Source organism: Piliocolobus tephrosceles, chromosome 8 (genome assembly GCF_002776525.5).
Source record: "Piliocolobus tephrosceles isolate RC106 chromosome 8, ASM277652v3, whole genome shotgun sequence".
Lineage (NCBI taxonomy): Eukaryota > Metazoa > Chordata > Mammalia > Primates > Cercopithecidae > Piliocolobus > Piliocolobus tephrosceles.
Genome location: NC_045441.1, coordinates 90,325,969 through 90,347,199, shown reverse-complemented (window position 1 = coordinate 90,347,199; position 21,231 = coordinate 90,325,969). Strand labels below are relative to the sequence as shown.

At 36.3% G+C, this 21,231-nt stretch overlaps 1 protein-coding gene across 5 annotated transcripts in view; it reads right to left on the bottom strand.

Moving 5' to 3' along the window:
- The window catches only part of CACNA2D1 (calcium voltage-gated channel auxiliary subunit alpha2delta 1), a 506,092-nt gene that overhangs the window by 108,405 nt on the left and 376,456 nt on the right, over positions 1 to 21,231 (bottom strand). For all 5 annotated transcript variants that reach the window (XM_031936055.1, XM_023226696.2, XM_023226701.2 and 2 more), the window contains exons 8-10: positions 11,305 to 11,374; positions 9,170 to 9,220; positions 5,446 to 5,545 (exon numbers count right to left, since the gene is read on the bottom strand). In XM_031936055.1, the coding sequence (XP_031791915.1) occupies positions 5,446 to 5,545; positions 9,170 to 9,220; positions 11,305 to 11,374 (221 nt within the window). The remainder of the gene's footprint in view (positions 1 to 5,445; positions 5,546 to 9,169; positions 9,221 to 11,304; positions 11,375 to 21,231) is intronic.

Here is a 21,231-nt window from a genome sequence, read left to right as displayed (position 1 = left end):
ATTATCGATCTTTTAAGTCCCATGAGTTGTGCATGTTTCAATATTACATTTCTGTCCATTTCTGAGATATTAACAGAGATATTTTAATAACTTTTAACTTGAGGTACTGAGGTGTATACTTCCAGGTCAAATGTATTCTCAGTTTTTCCTACGAGTAATATATTCTATTTTCCCATATGCTTTTCGCTCACACATTCAAGCCATACCGAATGAGTATACCCAGCTTAGGATTTACAAAGAGCTGTCAGTGCATCAGTAAAGTCTGTATTAACTTGGTTCACAGAAATCACAAGGAGATCTCCTGAAATTGTGTTTCTTAAGAAATGATTTAACAATTTTCTTCAAATAAATACACATTTAACAACATAATATTTTTAGGAAAATCAATGGCCTTTAAAATTGACAGGCATTAGGAATCCCAATGCCCATTCTAAGTTCTTTAACTAGCAAATAAATGTTAGTTGCTGAGTAAACATTGGCAGTATAAAATTCATTCAAAGCTTGCTTAATCGGAAATTATTTTAAAGCATTTTATCGATAGTATTATTCAGTTTCTAATTGAGCTGGATGATATTGATGCCCCATACATTTTTCCATTCATGTCAACCCAACTTTTAACTGCCTGAGATTGCAGGGAGCCCTCTGCTCCTGAGCATGATGGTCTGGGAATGCCCGAGAATTAACATTACTTGGGAACAGTCATCAACTTTATATACTCCAGCACATTTTTCCCCTTGAAAGGGATAGCTCTAATTCATGAAATCTATACTCGTTCCTAAAGATATAAGCTCTGCTTACTCACAATGGAAACTTGTTCAAAGACTAATTATTTATTAATTCTCTGCCTTGTTTTAATTCCCACATTTCTCTAACAGTCTTTCCTAGAGTTACTTTCCAAATAAACCATTTAAACTTGAATCCTTGTCTCAGTGACTATTCTGGAGAAACTCAATCTAAGCAGATACCACCAGTGTTCTTAGTAAGAAGACCCTCAGAATGGGATTCCAGAATTGAATCATTTCCTAAACAAAACCTCAGAGTGTAGTTGACAAAGAAAATGATCTTTTTATAGTAAATAAGAGCCATAAACAAGTAAAAACAAAGACTCTATTGGTACCTGGGTGTACAGTCATCACTGAAGTCAGAAAACTCCTCAGATGCTGTGGCAACACAATTGCTAAGATTTTCATCTGCAGCGATCAGAATAAAATACAGATTAATGGGGATGCACCTAGCGTTTGAGAGATATGGGGACAATAGTAATCATAAAACAATGAGTTGGCTGGTTGTTGAATTTCACTGAAGAAAATGATAGCCTTATGTCAGTCAACTATCAACTAAGGGCAAAGTAAGAAAGCCAGAAAACCTATGTGGCAACTAATTAAAAGATTCTCATTTCCCATTTTGGGAAGGTCAGTATGTGCTAGAAAGTTGGCTCAGAATTTTCTTTTGAAGATCTCAGAATTATAAAATATGCTGCATTCACAACCTTGGCAGCTTTCTGTGCAAAAGTTAGAACATCAATAGGCAAGGAGAGGCACCCTTTGTACTAGGATGAGGATATCTAAGTGGATGCACTTGAGAAGATAAAATTCTGGATTCCCCTATACCCTCTGGATAGGCAAAAGTAACCTGTGACCCTTAGTTAGAGGGTAGTAGCTTCTGTGTTCCTAGAGACCGTAAAAGATGATGCATACTCTCCTCATGATCTGATCATATCTCATCTAATGGCTTTAGGCAACAAAAAGGCCAAGTATCAACATGGCCCACCTTGAAAAGTACAGTCTCTACTCCAGGAAAACAAAAAAGAAGATATTTGACAAAAAAGTTTCAGGATCTGCCTAATATGAACCAGAAGATACTGAGATAATATGCCAAGGAATGGATGTTTAGGGATATTGAAGCAAAATACAACTGGCCATCAATATTGTTGTGGAAAATAAGTAACCTACAATTAGAAAACTCATGTACTCCTATACAGTTATAAATGGCATGGCTGGTTGTCCAAAGTCCTAAAAGGATCAAGATTAGAAGATGTTCCTTATACAGAGTTTTGGAGAAGTAACATGAAGATGGACCTATGGAAGCAGGCATGAAGCATAACGATGTCTTGGTTTTGCATTAATGTTAGCTAGAGAACATTTGTCACAGAAAAGACACTTAACAATTGGGTAGATAAGATGACCTGTCCACTGGAGATCATCCAGCTCTGTATGTGACAACTGTACTGCTTGCAAAATAGGCCCATGAATGGAGGAGCTGGATAATAGAGAGGGAGGATATACAGGGGCCTAAAAGCATGGGTCTCTCTCATCCAGTTTGATGCCACTGGTAAATAACCAACCCATGAGAATAGCGTGATGCCGAGTCTTCAGTATAGTACTACTTCTTAAAGAAAGCAACCAGCATTTTACCCCCTTGGAGAAGGAGTAAAATTTGTTTTTTCTATTATGGATATAAATTCCAGTTATGGGTTCCCCGTTCTTGTTCACAGATGGGGTGTCATTAAATATCACTAATCCTCAGGTCCACAAATACTGCCTGATTTATCGTGGGATACTGAATAACATCTCAAATTAAGCAACACATGTTATAGTAAAGGGAGTCCAATAATAAGCACATGACCACAGGACTCACAGGGTCTACCATATGTTGCATCACTAGAGGCTGCCAGCCTGATAACATTGGGACAGTCTCCTCTCAAGGTTCAACTAAGGTTCCAGCTTACAGATGACGATCTGATTTGGGATGTTGTCTTCAAGATGCAATATGTATTTTGAACCACGGTGCTATGTGCTGAAGCCAGCTTGTAACTGCTAATTTAAAAAAAAAAAATGGTTGAAATTTTCATGAAACGTAAAAGCCAGTTAACCCCACATTGGTAGCTTAAAATTGGTCATAGTGGGAATATTTACATCATGAAAATTGGCAAATGCTACATATCAATTTTCTCCTCCACCCCCTGGCTTTGCCCCTAAAATGTAGAATGTATAAGTATGAAAACCAAGGGGGTGAACTACGAAAATCCCCTCTTACTGTAATTAAAAGTGATCCACTTGGGAAAGGTGTACTTCTTGTCACTGAGACTTCAGGCTCCACTGAAATAAATGTTCTGCTTTCCAAGTGTATATGTGTTGGGGTAAATGGGCAGGTAATGCAGTGCTCCTACCAGGGTCCCAGAAAGAATTTAACTAAACCTAAATCTAGAGCTACTATCCGAATATGCTGCAATTCTCATGCCAGTAGACCAACAAGAAAAAAAAAAAAAAGTGATGCTACTGGCAGGGTTCCAGTTGACAAGAGGAATATCACGAGGGTTGCTGCTATATAATAGTGAGAGGGAACTCAGGATTCGTTCAAGCATGTCTGTGGTTGGAGATAACTGTGAATGGACAACTGCAGAAACCACCATTTGAATGGGGACAGAAACCATGGATTCATAGGGCCCAGGGGTAAGAGTCTGGTTCGTACTATCAGGTAAGCCACCAGCACAGGAGTTGGCCAAGGCTGCAGGGAAGTTAGGAAAGGTATTAGAGAAAAGAAAAGATGAGTATGAAGTCTATGCTTGGTTCTAACTCGAGAAGCCCACCATCCCGATGTTCCATGTTTGTTTATTTAAAGATTGTGACCAGTCTCCATCTTTAAGAATCACTGACCGGATAGATTGGATCCTGGACCAGGCTTCTAACTACCAGCACCTACAACTTTTTGTTTCAGTACTCCCTCTTGTGGCCAGTCTGTTTTTCCCACACATAGGGAAGTCAGCTACCTAAAACCTCAGCTCCTTTGGATTTAGGGCAAGTTAACTCTGAAGTGAATATTACGTATGGCTTCCAGAATTCCTCAGAGAATTAAGTTCTTTTAAATTAAAGTAAGATTCTGTCATTGTTTCCTTCCATCCACTGCCTGATTTAAGTAGTGGTGTTTTCTGTGATCACCACCCAAATACACTATTTATATTTGAATCTACAAGTGAAGTTCAGTTTCTCGAAGAAGTCAGAATAAGACATTCACCACATTGAATATCTGCTACTTTTATATAAATTTCACCTAGACATGTCAAATCTGCGCTGGATTTAAGATTTTCTCTTTTACTATGCCATAAATAGTATTTTTTTTAAAGAACTATCCTCATGGTTTGTTATGAAATATATGTTAATATACAAATAAAGCCAAATAACTATCTTTCCTGATAATCTTATTTGAGAGATCAAGTATTACATTTTACTTGTTTGTATTCTGTTGAAATACATAGTGAGCTGACACACAGGGTTAGAGAGATTGTAAAATCAGACTTAAATGAATCAGATCTTACGCAGTAGCAAGTTTTAATAAATAATGTGGAGAATACAGACAAGCTAAAGGACTTCTGAAGGTTCAGATGAAGTAGATAGAGACCGCACATGAAGGAGGGCTTCCCAGCTCTCCCAGCTGGAGCATTTCCCCAGAGAATTCTATCACCTGTGAGAGAGTTTTGCCAAGAACCTTGCCTCATAGGTATCATGTTTTACCATACCTACTCTTAGGCTGCGATATACCACCAAAAACATTTCAGGGATAAATTCTCTTCCTCTTAGAAAATATCAATAATCTAGTTACCTGGAGCTTCAGGTGGAAAAGGATTAAACAAGGTCTCCTGCCTTCGTATTTCTAGTCCCTCTTAGTGAGTAAATCAATTTCAGACCAGCTGCTTTAACTTCTTCCTCCCAAGTCATTTCAGAGATAGATCCATTTTCAATACAAAATAACCTTACCACAAACTCCTCCTCTTCACATCTCCATGAATATATTTACCTCAAATGTAAATATATCCTCCAGAAAATGGCCATGAAATATTTTGCATAAATTCTATGAATTAAAATGAGACGCGGTAACATTTGTTTGTTTTATTTCATTTGCTTCACAGTTCAGTACTTTCTTGCTATGAGTAGGAGGCTCTATGATGGTTCTGAGAAGACTTTAATAAGAACACATTCAAATATCTATTGGTTTTTATGCTAACAAGAAAAACATACTATAAAAACACAATACATTATAGATATGTGTCCAAGGTGAAATGAGGATGATAATGAATAGAAAACTGCCCTATAATCATACTGCCAAGTTGCATTTTTCTAGTAGTTTCAATGGTGTCTGTGAGTAAAGGGGCTCATATTACCTACTTAAGCTCCTCTGAGTGAAGGAGGATATGTGGAATGCTTCTTTATTTTTACAGTCATTACTTCAATTACTTTACCCAGGGGTAAATTCTTAGAAACTCAAAAAGGATCCTGGCATAGAATTATAAGAGGATCAGTCACTAAGATAGGACAGGTCAGTAAGATAGTCTTGCAATATATCAGAAATGTCTCAGCCTCTATAAGATAAAAGTATAAAGTACCTAAAGTCAGGAGAAGATAGAAACTCCAAATTTAATTCAGGAAAATGCAGTCATCTTATACTTACTGAAGCTACATTCACGAAATCATCATCTGAGAGGGTTTCTAACATTTCGGAGACAGATGTTCGGATCAGTTTAAGTGTCAATCCACTAACACTTCCACTCCTATAAATAGACAAATGGGTCCATATATGTTATTCATCATTTATTTAACCAAGAACATCATAAGGAAAGATAAAGTATGTACTGACGCTAGATCTTTTAGATATTATTTAAATAATAATTTTGCCCTTGAGGTTTAAAAAGTCACATTTTTTGATAGAAGTGGAAATTATAAGAAATCCTGCCTTTCTTTCCTCCCAATATCAGTACATGTGCATTTCTAACTGAAATTATCAAAATTCCATGTTAAGTGACAATTCAAAAAAAATATGGATGCTGATGGTATAGTCAGTCATTCAGGAATGTGTATTAAATGCCAGTTCTGTTATAGCCAAGTTAGAAGAGAGGCGTATAGAGATTCATAGACATAGTCATTGCTCCAGGGAGCCCATTGTTTGACTTGATTAAAACAGTAATTATAAATCCACATAACAATTGTGATAACAGATTTGCAAAGAAAATGCCTTGTTCTGCATCCTAAAGTAAACATTCTCTAGAATTTATTCTTCGTTTTTCTTTTCTCTACATATTCTACAATACTTGGTGACTTCACCTATGTGCAGGGCTGGCTCAACTCTAGGCGACTAACCCCCACTTCTACATTTCTAGCTCCCAACACTTTCCTGGTTTTATCTTTTGAGCTGCCTGCTGAACCACTACAACTGAATGTCCAAAATGACAAATTACGTCCAAACATATTTTTCATTCCTATTTATGTTCTTGGTACCAAAGAGTCTATGTCTCAGTCATCCAATTTGTTCTTCCCTCTCAACCTTCCTATGCATTCAGGCAAACTCCCTTATTCATTCCATGTAACAGTGTTCCAAGTCTGTGGTCCCCACTTCACCCTCACTCCTCTCTGGCTCAGTCTTCATTTTATGAAGGTGCTGAGCTAGAGTAATAGCCACTCAACCCAGCAATTAGTCTCCTTCACATGCTAACAGGTGAAAGTTCTGGAAACACATCCTGACCTAATACTTTTAAAAGCTCATAGATACCGACTAAATAGCCAGTAATCTCAGTAGCCCTGTATTCCAATCCTTTCATTTTGGCATTTTCTCTCTCTCCTTCCTGTAATCACCACAGGTTCTTCCTGCCTGCTGCACTAACAAAGAACATGGCATTGCAGTAACGAAAGAGTTTACCTGATGCGGGGCCAGCCATGCCAGACAGGAGATGGTGTTATTACTCAAATCAATCTCATCAAAGGCTCGGAGGGAGGTTAGGAATTTTTCAGACAGTTTGGTGGGCAAGGGGCTAGAATATGAGTGCTACTAATTGGTTGAAGATGAAATCACAGGGGTGTGGAAAATGGCCCACATGTGCCGAGCCCACTTTTGGTGGGGGGCACAGGACTGCTTGAGTCACAGGTCCCCGTGGTACCATCTGCTAGAAATGCAACAGCCTCAAAAGATATCTCAAAAAATCCCACCTGAGATTCTGTAATAGTGATGTTATTTACAGGAATAATTGGAGAAGTTGCAAATCTTGTGACCTCCAGAATAATGGCTAGTAATTATTTAACTACATCTACATCTTAGTAGAATTCAAGTTTCTCTCATCCTTCTAATTTGGTAGCCTTTCATTGGTTTTATAAGGGCAGTTTCATTTTAGGGAAGGGCTATTATCATTTAAACTATAAACTAAATTTCTCCCAAAGTTATCTTGGCCCACATTCAGGAATGAGCAGCCAATCAGCCTGTGAAGCTAGAAACTAGAGTCAACCATGTCAGATTTGTCTCACTGTCATAATTTTGCAAAGGCATTTTCAATCCTCTACCTCCTCCGTAAATGTCCCCAGACTTACCTGTGCAGCTTCACTTCCGGCAGTTCTTCCACCTGAAATTCCACTCTCTTTCCTCTCCCCTCCTATGCTTGTGTTTGAAAATATGAGCCATGAGGAGTCAATCCCAATTTTATCTCCTTAATGCTTTCCTGACACATTAAATCAAGTTGCTATCTCTTATGGATTCCTTTAGTGCTATGTCATACTGTATATCTATTAATTTCTACAATTATTTTTGTTATTTGTTAAGGTCTAGTTTACCTAATACATTTGAATTATCTTTGAGATCAGGTACTATGTCTTTTTTTTTTTTTTTTTTTTTTTTTTTTTTTGAGACAAGCTCTTGCTCTGTTGCCCAGGCTGGAGTGCAGGGCATGAACACGACTCACTGCAGCCCCCATCTCCTGGCTTCAGGCAGCCTCCCACTTCAGCCTCCTAAATGTAGCTGGAATTACAGGTGTGTGCCACCATGCCCAGCTGGTTTTTCTTTTGTATTTGTTGTAGAAATGAGATATTGCTTTGTTGCTCAAGCTGGTCTCAAACTCCTGGGCTTAAGCCATCCACCTGCCTCAGTCTCCCAAGTGATGGGATCACAGGCATGAGTAACCACATCTGGTCTCAGGAACTATGTCTTAATCATCTTTGTTTCTATGTTACTACACTGTATGTAAGAACACCTCAATACATTTCTGTTGAAATAATTTTTAAAAACAGAATTTCAATTTCATATATATTTTCAATTTTGGGATATAAATTTGGCTTCTATTTTGAAATGACATTATTTCTGGACATTATTATACATCCAATGGGATTATAATATATTGCATTAATATATTGATTTTACTTAAGAAGAAGATCAAGGATTAGCATATGAGATCTATAATTTAATTAACATGAGGCTTAAATGCATCTTAACAAAATAAGAATTAACATTTAAATTACATTTGTTGAATTCATTTATCTTCTCTTTTTCAGGCTGGGTTATAAGGATTTGGACAACTAAATTAAATTGTTTTACTTCAGCTTAAAATGGGGAAAATTCAAATGTTAATACTTGCCTGTGGGATTTAGCTGTCCCCAAATTACTAGATTTTGTTTCTTCCAATGAGACAAAGAATTTTTTTTTTCTCTCAGGGTAAAACATGAGGATTTTTTTCTCTTGGGGAAAAACATGAGTAACCTAAGCATTTTACACTTAGTGTTTAATTCCTTGATTACTGCTCTTTAAAAAAGTAAATCTCCATAGCAGGATATGATCTTTTCAATTTCTGCATCTTCAACCTTATTAGAAAATGTGTACACATGCAAACATACACATATATCTTGGATTGTAGCACTATAACAAATGAACAGACCAATATAAAAACTCAAGGAATTCTTTCTTGTATATTACCATTTCACTTTTAGAAGTCCCAGATTTTTTTTTTTTTTTTTTCTGAGACATTGTCTCTGCCACCCAGGCTGGAATACAGTGGCAGGAATATGGTTCACTGCAGCCTTGATCTCCTGGGCTCAAGCAATCCTCCCACCTTAGCCTCCCAAGTAGCTAGAACTACAGGTGTGAAGCTACCATGCCCAACCAAGTTCCAATATTAACTTATTTATTTCATATTTAATATTATATATAATATTAATACCCATATAGATTCTCTTTATTTTCAATTAAATAATTTGTTTTGTTATTATCTTGATATGGGTTCATTGCCTGAATATAAAAGTCACATAATTTTTCCTTGTTTCTTTTTTAACCTATCAAACATTTCTTAGTCCCAACCTACTACTGTTATCTACAAATCCTCCCATATTCTCAATATATAAATATGTGGTATTTAACTACTCACACATCCACAAGAATAAGCATGTCTTTAGGAGATGCAGCTCCTTGGATGTACCTGAAACAAATATCATAATAAATGCTTTTCTCTTCCAAAATATCAAACACTGATGTTTGTTGAATTGATATTTACTGATCTCTGAGACAAGGTTTTTTCCCCCAAGCAAAGACCCACCTCTATCTAAGCAGACAATGGTTTTCTTTTCATATTCTTCAATGTCAGTTTGATAAAAGCAATATCCAATATAACAATAGAGATGTCAGAAGCATAATATTTAACATTTTTTGATATTTATAACAAAAAATGAAGAATTATATTTTAACTTTGAGAAGAACATTTTTCCTGGGAAAACAATTATCTAAACTCCAATTGTTGACCACAGGTTTAAAAGTCACTTTAATGAATAATAGACTGTCATATTTTTAAATGTAAAAAATAAGGACAAAAAACAGATAAGTTGTTTAGGAACATTAAAAAGCAGTATCAACAGAAAAGAAATATAAGTGGCCAATACAGAGATTAAAATTAGGCAATATGTGATGTTATTACCAAGAATTTCAAAGGCTCTCAAACTTTACAGTGTTTAAGAATCACCTGGGTTATCAGTTCAGAATATTAATTTCCAAATTCAACCCTGTGGAATCAGCATCTCAGTATTTTAAAGAGACTCTAGAAGAGATTTACACAGATGGTTCAGTGGTTGTGGAGAGAGATCAACTTGACTGTGTATGACTGACCCAAAAAGCGCACTCACATTGCCTGGCCACCTGCTGGAATGGCGCCTGACTGCTCCAACAGGAAGGGCTGCACCTGACCTCAAATTTTACCCATCCCTGAAGCAATCACTGTAAATGTAACTTCTCAGGAGGTTGCCAGTTAACTTTCCAGTTAGTTTTCAGACAACATACAGCACAATTAGTTCTATGTGTTGAGGAAGCAGTTGGAGTTTATAACCTGCACCCTTGCTTGATAAGAAGGTAAAGTGGCAGAGTTGCAGGTGAATTTTCATGGACAGCAAACCTGGCTGATGCCTAGTATCTTAGTGCTGGTCAATGGGAAGAGGAGAAGACAGGACATGTCTGCCTCTACTGATTGGCACCCAGTTTCTAAGTCTCCTCCAAAACAACCAATTCCTGAATTCAAACAAGATGATATATTAGTTTTTAGCTCCACTCAACAGCCCTATGGCTCCACAGGAAGAATATGTAAATTAATAATAATTGTCACTATCAAACATGGTTGTTGTTGACATAAATTGCTACTGGGATATTTAAAAGGGCATCTAAAAGCCTCTAAATACATGTCTTTGGAATCAAACTTTATGCTCTTGCAATTTGTCTGAACCCTAGAAAAAAGTCAGAAATAACTTAAATGTTGAATAATAGAAGATTTCGTAAATAAGTTACCACACAGTCTTCATTCAAATGATGGTATGTGTCTTTTCTCATGAATATCTACTCAAAAGTTATTGATATGAAAAGTGTGGGATACAAAGCACTACACTGTATATGTGAACTCATTTCTTAATAGTCACACATTAAATACATTTTTAAAAAGCAAATAAGACACAAATAATCGTTTTAAAAAACCCAAAAATAGTTGTTTTCCAGTAAGTCCAATAACAAATTTTTGGTATTTTTCCAGCTTTATGTTAGGAGAACAAGTTGCTTCAGTAGTGAGGAACAAATAAAACTTCATTTTGGAAAAAAAATCAAACCTAAGCTATATGTATATAACTAGGGGCAGCTTTTACCTTGGGGCCAATTCTCATTAGTTCACTGCCAGAGGCAAATTATCTCCTACTGTATCTCATCTCTGTTGGAACTCTACTCCAAGCAAACTGGGATCCCTGCCATAGAAATCCCTACCAGCTAAGAGGTGAAGCACTGAGATTAAATATAAAACTTAAAGCAGTCCATTTGAAATGAATGTGATAAGTAGGTTCAACTATATTAATTAGCAGTACCCACTTGAACTCATCATTTTCATTTACCTTTACCTATATTTACTTATTTTTAAAAATCAGATCACTTTCAATAAGTAGTTAATACTCATCCTAATAATAAAAAGATTTCGACTTTTTAGCAAATATTTATCTTCTTGCCTATATTATCTTTTCATGGCTAGCTAAAAATTCTTACCATGGTCTTCTGCGTACATCATAAAGGTCAATCTTGTTTGGAGTTCTACTATTATCAACCCATGGTGAAGCTAAAAAAAAGAAAAGAGATATTAAATCAAAATATTAGACACGCTCTAAAAATAATGAAACTTTTTTAAAAATCACAAAATGCAATAGATACATAAGTTCACTCATGTACTTCAATGTTCAAATGGGAGATGTCATTTTTAGGCCCTCATAATATATTGCTTTAACATAGAAAACACCACAGCAATACAAGAAGGAAACCAATGATAGTCAATTCTCTTTTTACATGTTATTTCAGAAATAAATTTACACATACAGTTTTTTTGGGTGCTAGTTTAATATGTTTTAGTAGGTGTCCAGAGGTTATAATTTTTTTCTAACAGAAAATTTATGTGCCACTAATGAAAATTGTGCTTTCAATTATTTTCTCCTTATATTTTCATTCAATGCCATATTCTCTTGGTCTATATAAGACAACTGTTTTTCTTGAGTTTTTATGTAATAGAATTTTACCCAGTCCATGTTAAAATGATAATGAAAAGGTCAGCTGTAATTAACTCCATAGAAAGCTGTTTTCTTTAAATTTATTGTAATGATATGAAGTAATTCAAACGCAGATTCAACAATCTTGTATGACTTTCACAGCCTTTATCATTTTGCAATAATCAGAAAAAACTTCATCTAATTGTATTGATTTTTAAATGCAATTAATTTAGATCTATTCTAATTAAATTGATACATGCTTTAATTAAAATGCTTTACAAAGCTTTACATGCATGCATACCTTAGACCTAATGAAAAAAATAAATGCTGATGAATTGGATGACACTTTCATGCTAAAGAAGTCCCTGTCCTTGAACATGTTTAAACATATGACTCCTGGGTAAATGCCTAATTCATATGACTTATGTTCCCCAATTTCGTTTTTCTGAGGAACTACAGAAATTATGAAGAACTTTACTCAGAGTCAGGTTTATTAGCCAACTAAGATAATTTGGCCAATTAGGATACGTTAGAAACTATATACAACTAAACTCTTCCTTGACTGTGAAATCTTTTTTCTTATTAGTAGCTATATTAAAAAATGATTTATTCATTTTAAATGACTAATCATATTTACATAAAATAGCAAGTTTGAGTACAGCACTCTTCCAACCACCATTGACGCAGTCAATGTACTGAAATGGTGAGTTTACTGCAATTTGTTCAATTTGCACTTGCAGAACATGAGAGTCTGCGATGTAAAATAATCCTTTGTGTGTGTGTGTGTGGTAGCACTAGAATTAAGTAACAAGCATGCTGATACATACATCAGTTCACTTTCGTTATCCCTCTATAATATCTGACTCTCCAAGATGGGGTCTTAGCAATACCTAAAACTTTATAAAAATTGTATCCTTCTTTCAATAACATGTTATGCCAATAATACATTTACTGCCGCTCAACTCCAAATGCACCCTTCTACCTCGCCCTATGAAAATGGATCTGAGCCTTTTAAATACTTTTCCTTTATCAGATGGCACATTTTCAAGGCTTGCCTGCAAATGATGCAAAACAGACACTGAGTGAGAAAAAGGATTTTGCTTCCTTGTTCTGGTTTGTTTGCCCACAGGTTCTTGTAGCATGTGCTGCTGTCTGGTGTCTGTCTCCTGCACTGTCTGTAAATTCTCCAGAGCTCAGCTCCTACAGTATTGGAGTTTGCCCAAATTGCCCACTCCTGCAACATGGCCAGCTTCACCAGGCTCAGGCTCTAATTCTGTCACCTGTACCCCTCCAGCCCCACCCCCTGCCCCAGGTATTTTTGTAGAGGAGAGCTTACAAGGAAAGACCTGGAACCTCACAGGGTAAATCTGCAGCAAATCCTATCAGTGTGATATCACAGTGACTTCTCCACCTTGGTGGGCCATGACCATGGCTTCTACAAGGTGTGAACCTCATCCTGGGAACTGGGGGATTAGGAGCTCTGCCTTGGGCCCTCTACCTCAACCCTAGAGGCAGTTGTTATTACCTATTAGATTATGTAATATTATATCTGATACTCATAAATCCTTTAGAGTTGTCTGTACTTCTAGCCAATCCCTTATTACTCCTATCCCCATTGTAGATAATTTTTTATTAAAAAATAGACTTTCCCTGTTCAAGATACTATATTTTTTCTGTCTCCTGATTGAACCAAGACTGACACAAACATATGGGGTAGATGAGAGAAGTGATTAGTTACCACTGCCAATATGACAGCAGCAATCCTGAGTTAAAAGTGGTGTGCAATGAATCTGATAAACAACTTAAAGAAATTGGAATTTGAAAGTTATGTTTCAATTAGATTTTTGAATTGTTTGCCAATCACATTCATCTAGGATTTCTGTTGTCACTACCATTGCTAATTGAAATTAACTGTGATATATATTACTATGTTCAATAAAATGTGTATCTTTCTTTAAGGAAAGAAAAAAGTTAAAAGGCTATCATTTACAGTATGAGCCAGACTATCACATTTTAATATTGTTTATAACCTTCGGTGGTTTATATTTTAAAATATTAATAATCTTCTCTTAGAAATTTTCTGAGATATTTACTCTTAGGTAGTAGCCCTTGATTAAACCAAATTAAGATATTAATGTTATGGTAAAATTGAACAACATAATTTCTTCTGTGATATTACTCATTCCCTTGTAAAATCCCATCATGTCATTTAAATGGTTCATTCTTCATATATGCTCAGAATTATGAAAGATCGAAGAGTAAAAAGGCTAATAACCATACATTGTAATTCCCTGAAATAATCAGTTTCATAACCATGCACAGTGAAAGCTGCATGTTTAGAGAGGGAAAGAGAGCTTCCAAAATGCCTGTAAAAAGTGAAATGCTGCTCAGTTTAGATGACTTCTTAGTGTTCTAGGAAGATTTCGGGAACGGCAGAAGAGAGAACTGAAAATGACAGTTCACAATATAGACATCGCCTTTTTGAATGTCATCATTAAAGGTGATAACAATGATTTACAGGAATGTTTTCCCCTAATCAAAAATGAACCATTAGTGTGTCCTTTACTAAATCTACTGGTCTACCATTTACTTCACCTTATACATAGGATGTGTTATGGGTGTTATCAAATTGTTGATTTAAGCAGGTATTTACCTGTACATTAACTCAGAATACTAATATATGTAATAGGAAAATATTCTTGAGAAAGTATGCAGCTTTTAGTGACATTTTCTGGTTAATATGGTCTAAAAATAATAGCAAAGTACCCATTTTTTTTTTATTTCAGCTGCGAGGAAAGAATAAAGCAAATAATGATGCATTGAGTACTGATTCTCTTGGAAGAAACATCGAATGACAGCTAATTGCATTTCCCAATTAAAAAGTTCAAGTGTATTTTTTCAATTCTAAAAACTTCACAGTCTTAGTCTCATGATAATTTTAAAAAGTAAATTTCATATACTCAACAATGCCATTAAAAGTCACTCCTGGTCCTTTGCCTAGATCTAATTGGTGGACCATTATTTTCCGTTTGTCTCAATCATCTCCCATAGAGTATTAGTCATGACTCTGAACTGCAAGCCAAGATAATCAATTGGGACTATTTTCAAGCCCAAATTATTTCACTAAATGTGTACTGCATAGCTCACACAATTTCCATAAGTTTCAATGTTGCTCAATTACTATCATCCCAGAATGGATTCTCCACAGTCCCTAATTTGCACCATGGCTCCAATAACCAAGTTCAGGGTAGATGACTGTCATTAGAAGAATGTGGATTATACCCACACCAAGGTGCCAAAAAATCTAGGAAAGTGAATAGCTGGCCTTTTCAGATTTTGAGTTATCTGCTCCCGAATAAAACTTTTAACCCGGGAAATACTCAAAATACAGGAACAAGATTCTATGTTAGCCAGGGTGGCACAAATGCCTTAATGAAAAATCTGAAATCTTTGGTATCTTAGTATAATAAAGTACTTCTAACTCAAATAACAGGCTAAGTTGTGCAGGATGTGGAGAGTGGTAGTGCATGGATAGATTGTGCTCCAGGCAGTTATGCAGAATCTTAAAGCTGGCAGAGCTTTTGTCTCCTTCAGCACTTGGATTCCAAGGGCATCCAGTACATTGGGCTTGCAGCTGCTAGATGGAGGGAGGAAGTGTGGAGAAGGCACACTCTAGTCCTAACAATCTCAGGCTGGAAGTGACACATACTACTTTCACTCATTTTCTATTGGTATGAACTTGTCACATGGTCCTGCAGAGACCAAAAGGTGGGAGAAATGTAGTCCCCGGCTAGGCAGTCTTTTTTACAAGAAATTTTCCCAATGGAATGGGAAGACAGAACTTTGGTGGACAGCTAGCAACCCTGGTCACAGGTACAAATGAACAATTTAAAAATTAGTAACATCCAGTACCTATTAGAACATCAAATTTTCTGTACTCAGCAATGTCTTCAAGTAATCCACCATGGAGATGACGGAGATGAGGATAAGCTAAATTTAGAACCTAACAAATAAATAAAACATAGCAGTATTAAGAATTATTTCTAGACTAAATTTTAGGTCTGAGGTGGCTTGCACAAGAAATTTACTGGTGAAAAGAACAACTGGAAGTCATCTGGGCATTGTTGTTGATGTTTGTGTTACTAACGAAACCACAAACCTGGCCTGCAGAAATGTAATTGAACCCTAGAGCAACTTTTGGGCACTAAACTTGCACCAGGAACAGCAAGATATAAAAGTTGTTTAGCCTCAAGCACACCCCTTCAGATGTGTCAGAAAGTGTTTTAGACGAGATAGTTACTCCCACAGAACACTACCAGAAACAGAGAGATGAGCTAACCAAGAAATACAGCTTTACGCAAGAGTAGGATATCTTTGTATTTCTTGCCTGATAGAATGGGATAGGGTGAATGGGTCAGTGATTGTTCTGTATTTCTTACTCTCATTTTACAGATGGGAGTTTTTATCACAGTTACGCAGCAGACATTACCAATGAATATTACATATTTGGGCAGCAATGGGAATAGGGTAGAGAAAGTAACTGGTACAAGGCTCTATTATAGGTAGTCAAATTAGGAAACATCCTACCTGATGGAGAGAACTGCATGTGACCCAGAGATCCTGGATTTTATTCATTTGTTGGGAATTTGAATCATCTATGGGGAGGAGCTGAGTATGTTCTACACGTGGGGAAAAATGGTATGCACAGATATTTGAAATGCTAGAAGAATGAACTGTAACAGGGCTTCAATATGCATTTCCTCCTCCTTCCTTCTAGTAAGAGTCCTCATGACTGTCCTGCCAGAAATTATACTTTTCAGTTTCTCTTGTCATGATGTAGCCATGTGATCAAATTCTAGTAGATAGGATGTAAGCAAATGTGACATATGCGTGATTCTTCAATCACTCTTGTTGCCTTCTACTAATTTTCCCCTGTCTTCTTTTGGCTTCAAAAGTTTTATGATGGTATTGAGCCCATGTTAACCAGACAGATGAGGACAACAACCTAAGGAATGGCAGATAGCTGAAACCTCAGTTGCTGGATGACACCATGGACCAGGGTTACCCTAAGCACTGATTTACCTATTTGGTAGAAATTTTACCTCAGAGTATTTTTTAAATGTTTCATTATATTGATTATTAAGTAACTGAGTCAGTACCTTGATACAGATCAGGACTTTTCTCAATCATGCAACCTGGGTCAAGTATTAAAGCTAAGAGAATGCACAGGAGGCAAAATCTTCAAGGGGTGTTTTGAATAACTGACGGAGTACAATTGGAATGTTCGTAACACAGGGAGATGATGAATGCTTGAGGTGATGAGTACCCCCGCTAACCCTGATGTGATTATTACACATTATATGCTTGTATCAAAATTATATACCTGCTATGTGCCCATAAAAATTAAAAATAAAAATAAAAAACTTTAAAAAAATCTACTTCACTGTATTGCTCTCATTCCCATATATTTTTAGGAGAGTTTTATTTTGTGCCCAAGAAACTGCTTATTGCCATATAAGACTTCTAGTGAGTCCCAAGTAAACGGTCCCAAGTAATCAGTTACTTTTGAAAAATAAAAATCATTCCCAGATGAAATTTTCAAATGCTGAATGTCTAAAGCTTTATGGCTTAGAATCATCAAGGAGATTCACAGGCAGAAGGGAAGACTGGAAAGCAAGTATTCCAGGTGAGTAAATGTTCATATGAAGAGTCTATTCTCTTGTCATTTTGAAATTGTCTTCCCACATTGGATCTAGCCTAGTGCAGAAATTAAAATCATGAATTTGGGAACCAGCCTACCTGGATTTTTCACTGGGTGCATGAATTTGGATAAATTATTTAACCTTTTTTTTTTTTCCCCAGTAAAATGAGACTAATAATGCCACTTACTAGGATTACAGCTAAGACATAATGAATTGTGCATATAAACACTTAGAACCACATTTGGCACAAAATAAGCACTGCATTTACAGATATCTGAAACAGTATCACTGAGTCACTCAAACTACTTATAGATTAAAGATTTTTAAAAATAATAGATTTTTATAGGATATGCTTAGATGTTAACCACTGAAAAGTATGTCCCTGTGACTGGGGCTTGAATATGATACTATTTCCCCATTTGACTCCATCTCCCTGATGCAAGCTGGTGTTACACCGTCAACAAAACTTTCTAGGAATCTAAAAAGTGACTTCATGATATTAGCCTCAGAAACCTCATGGAGAATACTGACATAGATGAGAGGACAGGACGGGCAAGATGTGCAGACAGGGACCTAGAAAACAGTAACTCTATGTTCCTTAACGTTCTCCAGCTGCTTGTTCTCCTTGTTTCATTTTTATTTAGAAACTGATTCTCTACAATTCTACTCTAAAACTCTCTTTCAGTTATAGTACTTACGATCTTGACTTGTTTATGCAGCTTAAAAAATCCCTATTATACACTATATACACAAAACTGTGTTAGGTGGTATGAGGCACACAAATGGTAATTAACTATCTCTCACTGCATAGATTGCAATGGTTTTTAAAATGGCATATGCAAAATAAATTCTGAAAGAAGGTAAAATTCGCTATCTATTGTAACATATACAAAAACAAAATTATCTGAGAGAACAAAATAAAGAAAGATTGCTTTTGGGCAAGTCTTCATATGTTGGTATTTTAATGTATTTATTTTATTTTAATTTTTTTGAGATGGAGTTTCACTGTTGTTGCCCACGCGTGAGTGTAATGGTGTGATCCCGGCTCATTTGAACCTCTGCCTCCTGGGTTCAAGTGATTCTCCTGCCTCAGCCTACCAAGTAGCTGGGATTACAGGCACCTACCACCACAACCAGCCAATTTCTGTGTTTTTAGTAGAGATGGGGTTTCACCATGTTGACCAGGCTGGTCTCGAACTCCTGACCTCAGGTGATCCACCTGCCTCAGCCTCCCAAAATGCTTTGATTACAGGCGTGAGCCCCGACTCTCGGCCTGCATTTTATTTTGAATGAACGATAAGATGCAGTCGACCAGAGATAGGCTCTAGGAACTAGGCACACAGAGATACAAAAACAAAAAGGCAGATTTGTAGAATAGAAAACAAAAAAATTAAAAGGGGAGAAAATGTAATACAGGGGTAAACAATGAAGTTTGAACTGTATATTAAGAGATGAAACTGGAGATGTAGATTGAATTAGAATCTTTGGATAGTCTCAATGTCATGGTAAGAGAGCCAGATGCCATTAACTACACAATGCCAGCTTGTATAATTCACCAGACAGCTGATAATCCAACTCTACCCCATATCACTTTTATTACTTTTTATTTTTTTACATGGAATCTGAGTCTGTTGCCCAGGCTTGAGTGCAGTGGTGTGATCTCATCTCACTGTAACCTTTTTTCCCAGGTTCAAGCAATTCTCCTGCCTCAGCCTCCTGAGTAGCTGGGATTAAAGGTGCCTGCCACCATGCCTGGCTAATTTTTGTATTTTTAGTAGAGATAAGGTTTCACTATGTTGGCCAGGCTGGTCTCGAACTCCTGACCTCAGATGATCCTCCCTCCTTGGCCTCCCAAAGTGCTGGGATAACAGGCATTAAGCCACTGCACCTGACCCTCCACATCATTTTGAAATAATTTTACTAGCTCTTTGCTTGCATTATATTTTAGTGTGTTTACAAGTTTTCATCCACCTATGAACTCCTCCAGAAAAAAAATCTTCTCTTACTGGTATTAGAATCCTCAGGATATCTCAGTTTCTTCAGAAACAGGAGTTCTGCCTTGTTCTTATCAGTCTTTCCTCCTTTGTCCAGACTTAATTACACTGATTAAATCAAATAATTTTGAATTTTAATTTTGTTTCTGGGCAGTGAGTCTCGGTATTTAGGATATTCAGATGATATCACTCTATTGGTGGAAGAATGACTTTGATATTTCCACTGTAATATTTCCAGAATTTTTTTTTTTTAAATTATACTTCGTTCTGGGGTACTTGTGCATAATGTGCAGGTTTGTTACATAGGTATACATGTGCCATGATGGTTTGCTACACCCATCAGCTTGTCATTTACATTAGGTATTTCTCCTAATGCTATCCCTCCCCTTGCCCCCCATCCCCCGACAGGCCCTGGTGTGTGATGTTCCCCTCCCTGTGTCCATGTGTTCTCATTGTTCAACTCCCACTTATGAGTGAGAACATGCGGTGTTTGCTTTTCTCTATTTCCAGAAATTTTCTCTAACTTATAAACAATGGGCAGAAACCCACACACAGATATATGGTATTACAGCCAAGGATAAATCACCATAATTAAAAAAATAAAAGCCCTTTTAACAAAGTGGATTACTGGTAATACTGAAGATGCCAGATAATACACTTAAAACATTTTTACTTAAAGTGATACCTGTCTGTCAGCAGGAGTAGCAGTCAACAAGGACAAGTTGGGTAGTTAAATGAAATACTCAATAAAGTAAATGGTACACAAACACTTAATCCTTTACATGTCCCATAATGCAGTCATTAAGTGACTTGGAAATAAGCGTGAGAACATTAAGTTCTATGAGGCAAGTGTTGGGGTGGACTTACTGGGAAATAATGTTAGATATGTGCTCCACAGAGAAAACCACGAAGTCTGACAGAGAAACATGTTTCTTATTTTTGTAAGCAAATACATTCAATTAGATGACATTAATGACATAGCTAAAAACATAAAACAAACTATGATTCCATGGGAACAAGTTTCCTAGTTTTGTAAGTCAAACTCTTAGATGATGGTGATAGTGATAGATTTCTTTGAAAAGTTTGTATTTAGCGTACCAGAGAAGGTGCTTGAAACATCTGATTTTTTGACAAAAAAATCTTTTTCATTTTTCATAATCAAGTATACTGAACATAAATGAATTACACAGCAAAGATGTTCTATGCATCTAAAAATGAATAAGTATAGAAATTAGAAGCTGAAAACAGCTAATGTTTTGTAGCAATTCTTATTTACATATTTTGCATATAGTGCTATCCCCAGTCAAATTACAAATGGCTCTCATTTTCATATTGCCATCCCTGTTTACCTACTCTAATCTGTGAGCAATAACATCAAATATTTAGTCAGTTTAGGTATGACTGAATCCATGGCTGACCATAAGGTGAACAATTATTACAACTCTGTAATAATCTGTGAAAAATAAGACAGATTCGGGTAAGAGATAAGATTACACAAAATGTAACAAAAAATGCTACAGAATTGCCTTCATAATCAGGATGAATTCAGAATTTTAAAACAGTATATCATCCTTTTGTGTATGCGTAAGATGCATCCCCCCACACAATACAATTGGTGGACAGTATATAGCAAAGAAAACCATGTAATAGGAAACCAGTGCTTGAGCATAAACAGAGCTATTTGTACCCTCTTGTCAACACCTCAAACTTTACTGTTCTAAGTTAAACTCATCACTTTAC